The sequence below is a fragment of the Hirundo rustica genome, chromosome 13, assembly GCF_015227805.2.
Source record: "Hirundo rustica isolate bHirRus1 chromosome 13, bHirRus1.pri.v3, whole genome shotgun sequence".
Lineage (NCBI taxonomy): Eukaryota > Metazoa > Chordata > Aves > Passeriformes > Hirundinidae > Hirundo > Hirundo rustica.
Genome location: NC_053462.1, coordinates 1,070,686 through 1,082,929, shown reverse-complemented (window position 1 = coordinate 1,082,929; position 12,244 = coordinate 1,070,686). Strand labels below are relative to the sequence as shown.

The 12,244-nt window shown below is 41.2% G+C and overlaps 1 protein-coding gene across 2 annotated transcripts; it reads right to left on the bottom strand.

Annotated features, from left to right (window-relative positions):
• Positions 1–900: 900 nt before the first annotated feature.
• Positions 901–12,009, bottom strand: RCN2 (reticulocalbin 2). Of its 2 annotated transcripts, none has more exons than XM_040077457.1 (7): positions 11,888–12,009; positions 11,671–11,776; positions 8,722–8,918; positions 6,076–6,189; positions 5,266–5,362; positions 3,473–3,615; positions 901–1,702 (listed from the first exon to the last, which is right to left on the bottom strand). In XM_040077457.1, the coding sequence occupies exons 1-7, from the start codon at positions 11,987–11,989 to the stop codon at positions 1,550–1,552; spliced, it is 912 nt and encodes a 303-aa protein (XP_039933391.1). In that variant the 5' UTR covers positions 11,990–12,009; the 3' UTR covers positions 901–1,549. The 2 variants fall into 2 exon arrangements, with proteins under 2 accessions (XP_039933391.1, XP_039933392.1); XM_040077458.1 differs by having other exon boundaries at positions 6,076–6,177.
• Between the last annotated feature and the right edge of the window lie 235 nt (positions 12,010–12,244).

Here is a 12,244-nt window from a genome sequence, read left to right as displayed (position 1 = left end):
ATTCCTGGGCACACTGGATTTATTAGACTTCGTTGGTTTGTTTGTTTTTTTTTTTAAATCAGATCTCACTACCACTATGGCAAGAGCTGTACTCATATTCCCAAGGAACTGACATTAAAAAATATGAGCAGCAAAAAAATCCAACCACTAAAATTGAAAAATGCTTTGAATTTCTATGACTATGATATCTAAAAATATAGTGTATGTGGTTTTGCTCTGAATCAAAGTTCCTAACCTTCTACTGGTGACACATCAGCACATACCACGAAAGGAATTCCATTTGTTCTGAGATAATTAAGAGGTGGCATCCTGGGAAAAAACCAAGGCAGAACTTGCTGCTTTTACTCAACAGAGCTGGGAGGAAGGAAAACATTAGTCAAGGAGAACGCTGTGAGAGCATTACAAGAGTTATTTATGTAGGAACCCTAACACACTCCACACAAGCTGTTCTGCGAGCCTTTGTCTTTGTCTGAAATACTCAGCTCATTTCTTTCCAGGAGAATATTTGGACTTTCCTACATTGGCACCTGCAGTGCCATTAACCCTTCAGACTTTTCAAATAATCACAAAATGGGACAGCACTCTCTTGTAGAGCTTTCAGCTGAGGTTAATTTTTAGAGGTTATTACTACAAATATTATTTACGTAATGCTGTGATGCTTCAGCCTTCCACATACCACAACTCAAAAAATGAACACAATTGCTTTTGCAAACTTGTCCAGAAAATGCTATATGCACACGTTGCTTGTTGTGCATCTTCTTTAGCAGCCAGATAAGATGACAGATCTCTGGTTGATAAAGCCAAGAATGTTGCTACTGGACATTATGCACATCCTTCACATCTCCAGGAGCTACTATGGGTGACCCAAGGTGAGAAATAAATGTACAAAACACAGAAAGATAGAACATTTTAAATTTTAATCCAACAAATGAAGAGGGTCTTGACACAGTAAAATACCACTGTATTGCTAATGCTCTACAACTGTACATTAAAAATAATTATTGTCTATAGATGTAAAAATAGCAAGTTTTATGATAGAGTAAAACACAGTATAGAAACCATTCAAAATCAAGTAGAAACCTCTTAAACAACTGAGGCATTTATGTAAGTATTTCTTCAAAGGTATTAAACAGAACACAGTTCATATTGACTCTAAACATCCCCCCACCTTCCCCACACTCTGCTCTAATTTAATTGATTAGAAAAATAGTAGTCTCAGTTACTATATTTTGCATTCTGGAAGAACCATCTAGATTCTCCTTTTTCTTCAAGTACAGTAGAACAACTCTTCACAATACAGTACTACCCTGAAGTAATTTATTTCCCAACACTACAGAATTTTGATAGCAAGTATTTCAGATTAATTTTGAAGGCTAGAAGAGGCCCAGGAAGTTTGCAGGAGAGCAATTGAATTTTGAATGCAAATTATTTACACCAACATTAGTGTACTGTAATTACAGCATAAAACTTGCAATGCAGCTGATGAGTGCTTTTAACAAAAGCTCCAAATGAAAGAAAGGGAAGGAAAAAAGATTACAAAATAAATAATCTAAAGTTCTTCATGGTAGAAACGTTCATCATGAAGCTGCCTACCATAATCTGTTGCTTCGCTGTTAAGAAACAAATCCTGGTTGTTAAGAATCTCTGCTTCAGAAAGTTTTTTATCATCATTCAAATCCATCTCTTCAATGAGGTGCAGAGCCTGTAAAAGAAACAGACCACCACATGCACCAAGTTAAAACAATTCTGATTTTTGCTTATTTATATATTATAAAAAGAGAGAAGTCCAGCAGTAAAATTAAGAACCAGCTGCAGAATATTTTAGTTGTAGCTCATTCACCAATATTTCACAGTTTCAAGCTAACAGCCTGTGCAGCAGCTCTACTGCACCTCTTACTTCTAAGAAATAGGAGTCATGGTATTACATGGGCTTTGTTTTCATCTGCTGAACATCCACAAATACAGTGATTTAGAGAATCCTTCTGCTCCTACTTTCCTGATTGGTTTGGCTCAATGTAACTGAGCCAAAAATAACGGGGACTAACGTCAACCAAGGGGATTTTAAAAGTACTCTGCGTGGCAAAAGCTGAAAGATTAATGACAAACATCTTGGCCAACATGTCAATTCTGAAAATTGAATAGATAGTAATTTTTCCATTTTAATGTTATTTAGCTATCGGGTTTCTCAGGTCATTTTGAAATGCTGAAATGGAAATGTGATACTCTGACTTCAAACAGCAGTTTGTGACTGAAACCAATGCTTCCTTCTCTTTAGGACAGGTGACTTTGCTAAGCCTTTGTATTACCCAAAGGAAAAAACCAGCACATTAGAGAAACAAATAGAACAAATTATTAGTTGCAGAATTGAGCTATTACTACAGCATGGCCTTGTTGTAAGCCAACACTTGAAAGACAGCTAAGAAGAGCTAAAAAAAACAACCCCAAAACAAGGAAGCCAACACAGGTATGAACACACTCAACAGCACACAGCTCATGGCAGAACAGAGCTGTCTCTGTGAACTAAGCACTGACCACAGCCAGAAAAGGCCATGCAAAGGCTCACAGGTCCCCATTTCCAGAAATACTCCCAGAAGAGCTCAGCATCCCACGAGGTCCCACACGGCAGCAGCCAGGGCTGCTGCTGCTGCTGCTGTCCTCAGAGGCCAGCAGGGCACAGGGGGCAGCCCAGGAGGAGCACGTGCCGTGTCTGACACACGGAGGTGCCTCTTCCCCACGAACATGAAGCCACGGGAAGACCTGGTGTTACTGCCATTCTGAACACCAAAACCCTCCACAAACACATGGTAAAGCAAACACATGGAAAATTTAGAAGTTAGAAATAAGAAGTTTCTAGAAGAAAGGCAGAAATCCTCTCTACTGCAGTCAGGGAGTGGAAACTACTACAAAAAATAAGCTAAAATGAGAATCCACTTAAAAGCTATTACGCTGCTCTACCTCTGATTAAACCATTTTAATTAGCATCATCAAAGTTTGCTTTACACCATCTTGAATCACAGAGTACTTCCATTTTCTTGTACTTAAAACAAGTTTTTAGTTCTACAAATTATGATGATTTATCCAGTTAGAATTACAATCAATTTCTTATTTCAAAATTATGCAGCTCCTTTTGCTAGAGCATCTCATTAGATTTACCTACAACAACTAAAAAATTACTCATTAAAATTCTGTACCCTTGAGTCAAAGCAGATAAGCTATTTAAACATGTACAAAAGCACTTTGTTAATTTACAAACATTTACACAATTAATGGGAACTTCACATTTGCCTAATGCAGTTAAAGGACCCGCATTCCTTGTCAAAGTGAAAAGAAGTTAAAAATATATGCAAAGATCTACTGATACTATTTTTCAATAACTAAGACACGATAAATCTGAACGCTTCTCTCATTTTGCTGTGATCCTTCAAAATTCTCCTGCAGTAATTAAAACCTAAGCAGCAATCAAACCACGAACCTCCTCTTGTGCAATACCCTGATTGTTGGGTACTATCCAAGACAGCAGCTCTTGAGGGCTGAGTTTTCCATCATGATCCTTGTCATAGTCATTCACAAACCGGTCCTTCTCAACCAGTATCCATTCTGGATCTTCCCTTGCAGCTAGTAAGACACAATTGTAAAGTTTAAAGCCACTCTTCACTTTAAAGCAGAGGTTCTCATCTTTTCTCCTAAGCAAATACACTTTTCTCATAAAACATAAGCTAAAAGTGATGTCACTAAACAACAACAAACCTTAATGGGCAGAGGAAAGCAGGGAAAGCAATTTCATTTACTGCCAGTATTTATTTGCATATTTGTTTCACACTTATCCAATATACAGATATCCTGCAACCTACAGCAATCTTAGACTTGTCCTTAACTCTTCAAGAAATTGAGAAGTAATTCATCAAAATTTTAAACAGTGCAGACAAGCATGATCTGGCTTTCTAACCCTTATGAAAATCAAAAGTAGCAGGTATCATAAGCAGGTAAGTAACAGTTTAAAAATAATTACAATTCTATTATTAAGGAAGAAAAAGTGAAGTGTCTCCTTCCAAACATTTGGTTTTGCAAGGAGATTTTCCCTTTATGTCACAATTGACCATACACTGTTGCCCCGAACCATGAGCTAATTATGAAATCAGAGTCCCCATGCAGTCTATTAGTCATTTTAAAGAGTGCTGCAGGAACACTGTCGGCAGAAGAGAAAAGCTGAAGTAGTTTGTACAATCACAGCTGATTCTCAAGTCTTGCTAACAAGTTGTGATGACAAAGCTGTTATCTTCTCTATTACTGCAACAATTTCACTCCTTTCCAACAACTTTTTATAGACTGGTTTGGAAAAACTTTCTTTCATGTTAGAGCAGGAAAAATATAAAGAACCCTGTAGTTGCATCAGAGATCTGTTGTTTCCACTGGCTCTGACAAACAAAGATGGTTATAAAACATGAAATTCCAGGTGGCTGATTAGAGTGAAGAAAAAATTATCCTCCTGGCTCTCCATACCCTCATGTGGCTTACACAATTCTCCCCAGCTAGGATTCCATTCAGAATGAATAATTCTTTGGGCCAAGCAGACTTTCCACAACATTGAAGTTACTGGGCTTTTTGGAATGGGAAGAATTATTTGCCCTAGCTTTTAGCAAATCAAATACAATGTGTAAATATTCATTGAGAAATACTGATAAGCATCAGGTAGGTGTCCTTCCTCTTGTTAAAGAAGGAACAGATCAAGTTTAAGGAAGGGCAAGACTGGAAAAAACCAACCCAAACAAATCAAAGAGTGACAGCAGCAATCAGGCTCCTGATACCTGGAACAGTGACGTGACCCCTCACACTTCCCCTCCATCACTCTCACAGCACACTCAGCTCAGTCCCCCCAAAGCAAGGCTGGCAGCTGCCTGCTCAGGCTGATCAAGGCCAGGGCAGTTTACCCTCACATTCCTGCTAGCTGGATCTGCAGATGTGTTCAGCTGGCAAATACGGCTGCACCTTGTTTCAGCTGCATCCTTTGTGGTCAGGAATTTGCTTCAGTCTTTCAGAAAACAAGAAGCAACTTGCAAGGAAACTGGAATGGGCTATACACAAACCACCAAATAAGGAGTCTACTATGCCCAGTTCCAGAAAACAGAATTATTCGAAGACATAAAATCTTATTCAGAATCTGTAGGTGTAAGTGTGAAAAGCTGAAAATAAAGGTGCATCCTATTCTCCCCATTCCAAAAGCTTTTGTTAGTTCCCTCTTTCATGCCCCTTCCCTTTTTTCCTTACTTGGGTCTCTTCTGTAATCACCAAGGAATTCTTCCAGGCTAACAAATCCATCACCATCTTTATCATGTTCTTCTAAAGCCTCCTGAATGACAAAGTCCTTTTGTATACATACAAAGAGCAAAATTAGCAACTCATGATCAAGAGAAACAGCAGTGAATCACTTAAAGCAATGACATACTCCTTAAATGAAAGACAAATCTCTTTTTGTGTTTTATGCAGACTAGTGCAGTAATTGCTTCCTGTGCAATAAAACAGATCATGTCCTGTCCTGAAGAGTTTAGAATGTCAGATGTCATGAAAACGTAATCTGAAATGTGTCCATAGAGCTGAAATCCTTCAAAACAATTCAAAACTGCAAAAGCATCTGTGAAGCATGAATATGTACAAAGCTCTATTGTCTCATTTCACTTTTCTTTTCATCTGGTGGATTCACTAATTTGCATTTTTGCAACTTAATTGAATTGTTAGGAGAACTGCTTGGTCTTTTGTCCACCAGAGAGCCGAAACCAAAAACTAAAATCTCACTGATGGATTTGCAGCCTAACAGAACTGAGATGTGGCTAAGTCAGTCCAGTCCCCAAAGTTGGGGATACTTGTGCAGTCCTAGTTCTCGAATCAGATTTCAAAGAAAAGCACTGAACTGCTCCAGCTCCTAACCTCCAGCACTGGATCCACGAGACTATACCTGATTTTTAATATGGGCTGTCCAAGCCATATCCATAACTGCTCCACTTCCTGTGCTACTGGGGCTAAGGACACACATTGAAACGACCTACACACACAGGCTGATAAAGATCCCCTAAATCTTACCGTCATGTACTCTACTTCTTCAGGATGTTCAAATGCAATATATTCATCCACATTTAGAGCAGGAACATCATCTCTATTAGCTTTCTCAAAACGTTTTTTCTCCTTTAAATGAAGCTTAGAAAATAGATTTAGTTAGAGCCCTTACTGGAAAGGAAAAACAACGTAATAGTAGCTGGCTGTAAGGTAATCTGAAATCTGAAAGGTGTCCATAGAGATGAAATCATTCAACACAATCCAAAACTTAATTAGTACATTAATTGTTTCACATTACCTACTCATATTATACTGATGTTAAGTTTTCACTAAAAACAGCTCATTGAGAGCAATAAGAACAACACTTTTAATTGGGATGGTTTTATTCTAAGAATCACAAAGACCCCTGTTTTTTTTTTCAATTTAAGGAGCCATTTAAAACATACTAAAGAGAGATAATGAAAAGACCAAGGATTCTCAATTTGAAACAGGCATCCTCTTCTAAAAATCACCAATTCCCAAAATAACAAAGTGGAGTACAATGATTATAATTAATGGCAGCCATTGCAAATTCCAGAATTTACATTTTAAGGACACTTAACCTTCTGAATCTACATCTCATTTATGTCAAGGGCTGCCTGTAGTTCAGAGAAGGTCTTGAAAGATCATGTATGTAAAATGTCTTTTCTAAAGCCATTTTAAGGCCAGATCCCTTTACTACAGGACTGCTGTCCATTACACGTAATCATTTTAAACAGAAGTCACTTCTCTGACCTGTTTTAAGTATACATATTAGCATGCCATTAAAAAAGAAATAATACCTGATATAAGCAGGCAAGTTCTTATTTCTGAATGTCTTGCACTTCCTATTTCTCTCTTCCAGTTGTGCAAAGACTTCCTATTTTTTTCTTATTTCATTTTGTACAATCTCTTTGGATGAAATACAGACCCATACCATTGACAACCAATGTCTGCTCAAACTGCACGTGATGTGAACTATAAAAATCTTGGATTCCCATCCTTAGGTGTGCTGTGCTATCAGTGTGAGTGATCTGGGTACAGAAGTAGCCAGCAAATCAGAAATCTTCACAAATAACCATTTGAAATTGTACTTCTGGTTTATATCCTATCTATTGACACTTCTCTCAAGATCAGGCTGACCTGATGAACACAGACCATAACATGTAAAAAAAGAAGTGTAAGATCTTGACTATTCTGCAAAACAGTTAAACGTCCTCTTGGAGGAAAGCTGACTTTAGCTGGGAGTTTAACTAGGAAGGCAATCCAGAAGGATTACAGAAAGTACTATACTGCACAGTAAGCTCTGAACCATTGAGGGAGAGAGTGTTTTCCAGTGTTTTTTGGGAAGTGATGAACAAGGCCGCCATCTTCTGGTAAATTCCTGTGGTTATCTGATGTCAATTCTAAACTGCCTTACTATTCCATCTTGATCAGAGCAGGACCACTAATTTACAAACATAAGGAAAATGCTGAAGGTGGCTGACCTGTGATGCTTGTACAATGCTGCTCATTTACACTCTAAGCTGGAGAAGTCAGCAGGCAGGAAAACTCAGCAACCAGTCAAGTCATAATATAAGCAAGCAGTTCTATCCCAGCTTATATAGCTATAGCTCTTTATCCGTATACACGGATATCTGCTGTATCCGTGACAGCAATGTCTCAAACATGGTATCAGTATTTGACTGGAATTTCCTCTGGAAGTCTTGTGGTATTTAAAAGCTATGTAATTCTTCAGTTATGTGACGTTCCAAGCCCTACAGTTTGTTTCTTCAGTGTGTAAAATCCTCTGTTCACTACATTAGTTTCACTTCTGCTAACATCCTATATTATCTACTATTACTTTACTAAAAGCAGACAAAGCAATCCTCACAGAAAAAAAAATAAACCTCTGGCCAGAATAGTCTAAAAACACACTCATTCTCTTTCTGAGAAACATTTACATATACTTATAACTGTGGAACTTGAAAGGAAACAAGTTTTGCTATGTGGTGGTTCTTGGTGAACCTTTTCTCCCTGCCTCTCTCGCCTCTTTCCCCGCTTAAGCATCTGCTTTCACAGATGTGATTCTCACACAAGTTCTGTGTCTAAACATCCATTTTTAGCTGTAGGAGTTGCATTTTCATTGCTTAAAACTGTTTGAATTGCTATTGCTCTCTCTGTGGGTCTCTAATGGACAGGCCATGTTACAGCAGGCAATACTGACAGCCCACACTGAGTGCTTGAGCAGTAACCGAAAGAACGGCTGGAACAGTGCAACCAAGGGGTTAAAGAGCTGCCTTCTGCTCCGGCCCCAGTGGTGCTGGCCCCTGCTGAGGGCAGGGCCCTGTCTGGCTGCAGACCTCACCCAAGGGATTGCAGCCTGGGTTTAAGATGGTGGCTGGAAACCATGTTCTGCTGCAAGACTCAATAACTTACTTTCCACTCAGCCGGCAAAATAACTCAGGAGGTACCATTTCATTGTGTCTTTATTTTGTCAGTAGCAGCTTTAATACTCCACTACTTTCCTTTAATTACTCCCCTATCTCAGCTAGCACAAAGTGTTAAACAGATGCCAGCTGCTCTTTTGTCTCTACCCATCTTGTTCCTTCACAATAAACAAATATTGCTGCCTTTGGCCAACAGCTCACAGGAGCTGCTGCTGAAACATTTTACCTGGCGAAATGACTCTTCTTCTTGATCCTCCAGGACAGTGTCCTCATCAAAATCAATTACACGATCATACATTTGCAAGTTATACTCCTTCCAAGACACCAATCCATCACCATCTTTGTCATAGTCACTGAAGTGTTGCTTGGCTTCTTGTGTAACATAATGCTTAAAGGACTGCTGTATCCAGGAGCTCAGCTCATCTGTGAAAAACATTAAAAGTATAATAAAATAAAGACAATCAGAATCACCTGCACCATAAAAATTGAGAAGATCCCACAGATCTCTTCTGTCTGGAATATCTTTGGATGAAAGATATTCAAATGAAAGCATAGGCAAGAGGTCACTTGAAGCTAACCAGTCTGTTTGCTCCATGCTGTGGCTTTTTCCAAGGTAACTGAATGAGGGAATAGATCACAGCTACAGAACTTCAGGGGGTTTGTTAATAGTGATGTGGCCTTGTCTTTTCAAATCTGAAGGAAATCAACACTATAGCATCATTTCTTTTTTTCTCGAGAGCTTTATGAAAATGATGCTGAGTATGGTTTAGAAGAACAACCCTAAATGTAATTTGGTAGCCCAAAAAACATTGTTCCCATCCCTCCAGGGTTTCTTTTGAAAAATCCACAAACTGAAATAAAACTTAATTTAGCACCATTGCCTTAATTACCTAAAATAAAAAATTAACTATTTACGTAGAGCTATTTTCCCTTTACTTGGGGCTGAAATCAAGCCTCATAGCTTGGAAAGGTTTTTTAGCTGCTTATTTTTATCAAAATGTAGCTAAAAGAAATAAAAATACACCAATGAACTGACAGAGGTGCATTAAAGTTACTTCATTTAGTGAAGATTGGGAGAACATATTCTCCCAGTATCTCTCAGCTATTTTCAGATGCCTGGAAGGGGAAAACATCTTCCTCTGCACTGCAAAAATTATACATCTTAATCAACTCAACTGAAATCCTGCTCTGAAGAGTCATGATGACTAATAAAAAGTCCTATAGAAATCACTACTTTGACGTAGAAAAATCTTACAGCATTTTTTAAATACTAAAGTATCTCATCCTGTCCTTGGCAAAGGCATCAATACAATTTTATTAGGTTTATTTAAATATCCTTGAAAAGCAGTAATGGCTTTTTTAAAATACATTTTGAGTACTGAATTTATATTAGCAAAGGGACCAGCTTGCTAAAAGATTCTGTGAATTGATTGATCATGCAGAGGTGTGTGTACCAGCAAGGTATGTGCACAAACCAGCACGGCCTTATAAGAAACTGCAACATGATTTCTTAAAGATAAGCACCATTAATTAATGGTTTATTTCCCAGCATTTAAGGTGCGAGGCACAGCTATGTGACCACATAATGTCCAGTGCCATGAATCAGAAATACTTAATACTCCAACATTCGAGAAGCAGCACTAACATATTTCATCTTCTCTCACTGTCAGCCTCCAAACGGAGGCATCACTAATAAGGAAAATGTTCTCAAGAGTTTTGCAATACACTGAGGAATAACTGAGCTCAAAAAGCTTCAGTACCATAAATTTCTTAGTGTAAACATATCCTACTGTGAGTTTTACCTTTGGGAAGCGAAAGGAAGGCAAGTTTTCATTAGACCGAGAATCAGATGCAGCATATATACACCACGAGGACAGAGTATGGGTGGAATTCCAATACTTTGTATAGACTTTTTCCCTTAAAGCCTTCATGTTGTGACCTGCCTGTGGGGTATGACAGGGACTAGCCATCCCACTGAAGCTACAGACTATCTCACTTCTACACAGCCCATGCAGGAACACAGAAATGAGGGTGCAGAGTTGATTAAATTCAGCGTAAAAGGCATAAAGTGAAGGGCATTCAAAAGACAGTTGATCTTGTCTTTAAAACCGCATTTTGTTCTCTCATCTAGAAAGCTTCCCACATGTTTAGTATAATTTTAATGAAATATTACTGTTCTGGCATTTGACCAAGGATTCTGCTTGTTTTGTGTGCACACTTTTTTGTCAAAATCACAGCAAAACAAAATTTAATTTTAAACCTTGTTAGGAGCATTTTTTTTAACATTATAATAATGATGTACTGAAAGAAAGGGCCCGAGTTTACCATGGAGTTCCTAAGTCTGACTGACAAAAACCTGTCTGGGAAGAGCCATTTGACACCGTATTATGATGAAATATGATCCCTCAATGTCACTTGATGTCATCAGGTACCGAAGCACACCTATGTAGTATCATGGCTGCAGTACTTTCTTTCCATCTTAAACCTGCTCTCTGATTTGCACATAACAGGATTACAAAGATGGAAACCCACCCACTTGATTCCAGGTAGCTTCAGACATGCAAGGAGCAGGTACAAGTGCAAAGGAGGTACCTTCAACTTGACACTGCTCTGACCCACACTAACTCTTGCTGGCCACAGTCACGGCTACATCATCACATCACAGAATGGATCAGGTTGGAAGAGACCAGAGTGGGTTATCTGGTCCAATCTCCCTGCTGAAGCAGTCAACCCAGAGCACATGGTACAGGATTGTGTCCAGAAGGTTCTTGAGCACCTCCAACGAGGGAGACTCCACAAACTCTGGGCAATCTGTGCCAACGCACAATCTCTGCACATGAAAGTTCTTCCTCATATTCAGGTGGAATTTTCTGGGCATGAGTTTCTGTTCATTGCTTCCTGTCCAAGTAGTTGGCACCACTGAACAGCACCCTCATAGCACCCTTCCTTTTGGTATTTATACACATCAGTAAGGTTCCCCTCTCAGTGGTCTCTTCTCGAGTCAAACAGAAACCTCAGCCAGTGAGATGAGCCGGTCAGTGCTTCTATCTCACTGTGCAAGGGATCGTGGTGTTTTCCACAGGGATTATCCCCAGCACAAGAGCCACGGGCTGTGTCACGGGTAGAGCGCGTTTTCCTCCCGGAGCAGCCCGGCCCGCCCGGCCCCCGCCGTTACCCTCGCTGAGCAGCCCGTCCGCGTCCGCGTCGATCTTCTTCACGATGTTCCTCAGCCGCCGCTGCTGCTCGTCCGGGCTGAGCCGCGCGTACTCCTCCGCCTCCTCCTGCGGAACAGCAACGCGCCCGTCAGCGGCCCGGCCCGGCCCGGCCCGGGGAGCGCGCCCGCCCCGCGGCCCCGCCGGAGCGGCGGCCGGCCCCGCCCGTCCCCGGCCCACCTGCCCGCCGAGCAGCGCCTCCCGGTCGTACTCGGCGCGGTGCTGCCCGCTCCCCGCTCCCAGCGCCAGCGCCAGGCCCAGCGCCAGCAGCAGCGGCCGCATCGCGCCGCCCGCACGGAGCGACCCGCGGCGAGGGGCGGGGAGAAGGCCGGGGGCGGGCGGGGGGCGCGGCGGAGGGTCGGGCCGGCGGCGGAGGGTCGGGCCGGCGGCGGAGGGTCGGGCCGGCGGCGGAGGGTCGGGCCGGCGGCGGAGGGTCGGGCCGGCGGCGGAGGGTCGGGCCGGCGGCGGAGGGTCGGGCCGGCGGCGGAGGGTCGGGCCGGCGGCGGAGGGTCGGGCCGGCGGCGGAGGGTCGGGCCG

Bases quoted from the DNA above. Each gene is read 5' to 3' on its own strand.
- RCN2 (XM_040077457.1), bottom strand. From the start codon at position 11,989: ATGCGGCCGCTGCTGCTGGCGCTGGGCCTGGCGCTGGCGCTGGGAGCG. The intron at 8,919-11,670 runs GTAACGGCGGGG...TGTTTTTCACAG, and splicing joins GGACGGGCTGCTCAGCGAGG to ATGAGCTGAGCTCCTGGATA. The intron at 1,703-3,472 runs GTTCGTGGTTTG...TTTCTTTTACAG, and splicing joins AGGGTATTGCACAAGAGGAG to GCTCTGCACCTCATTGAAGA.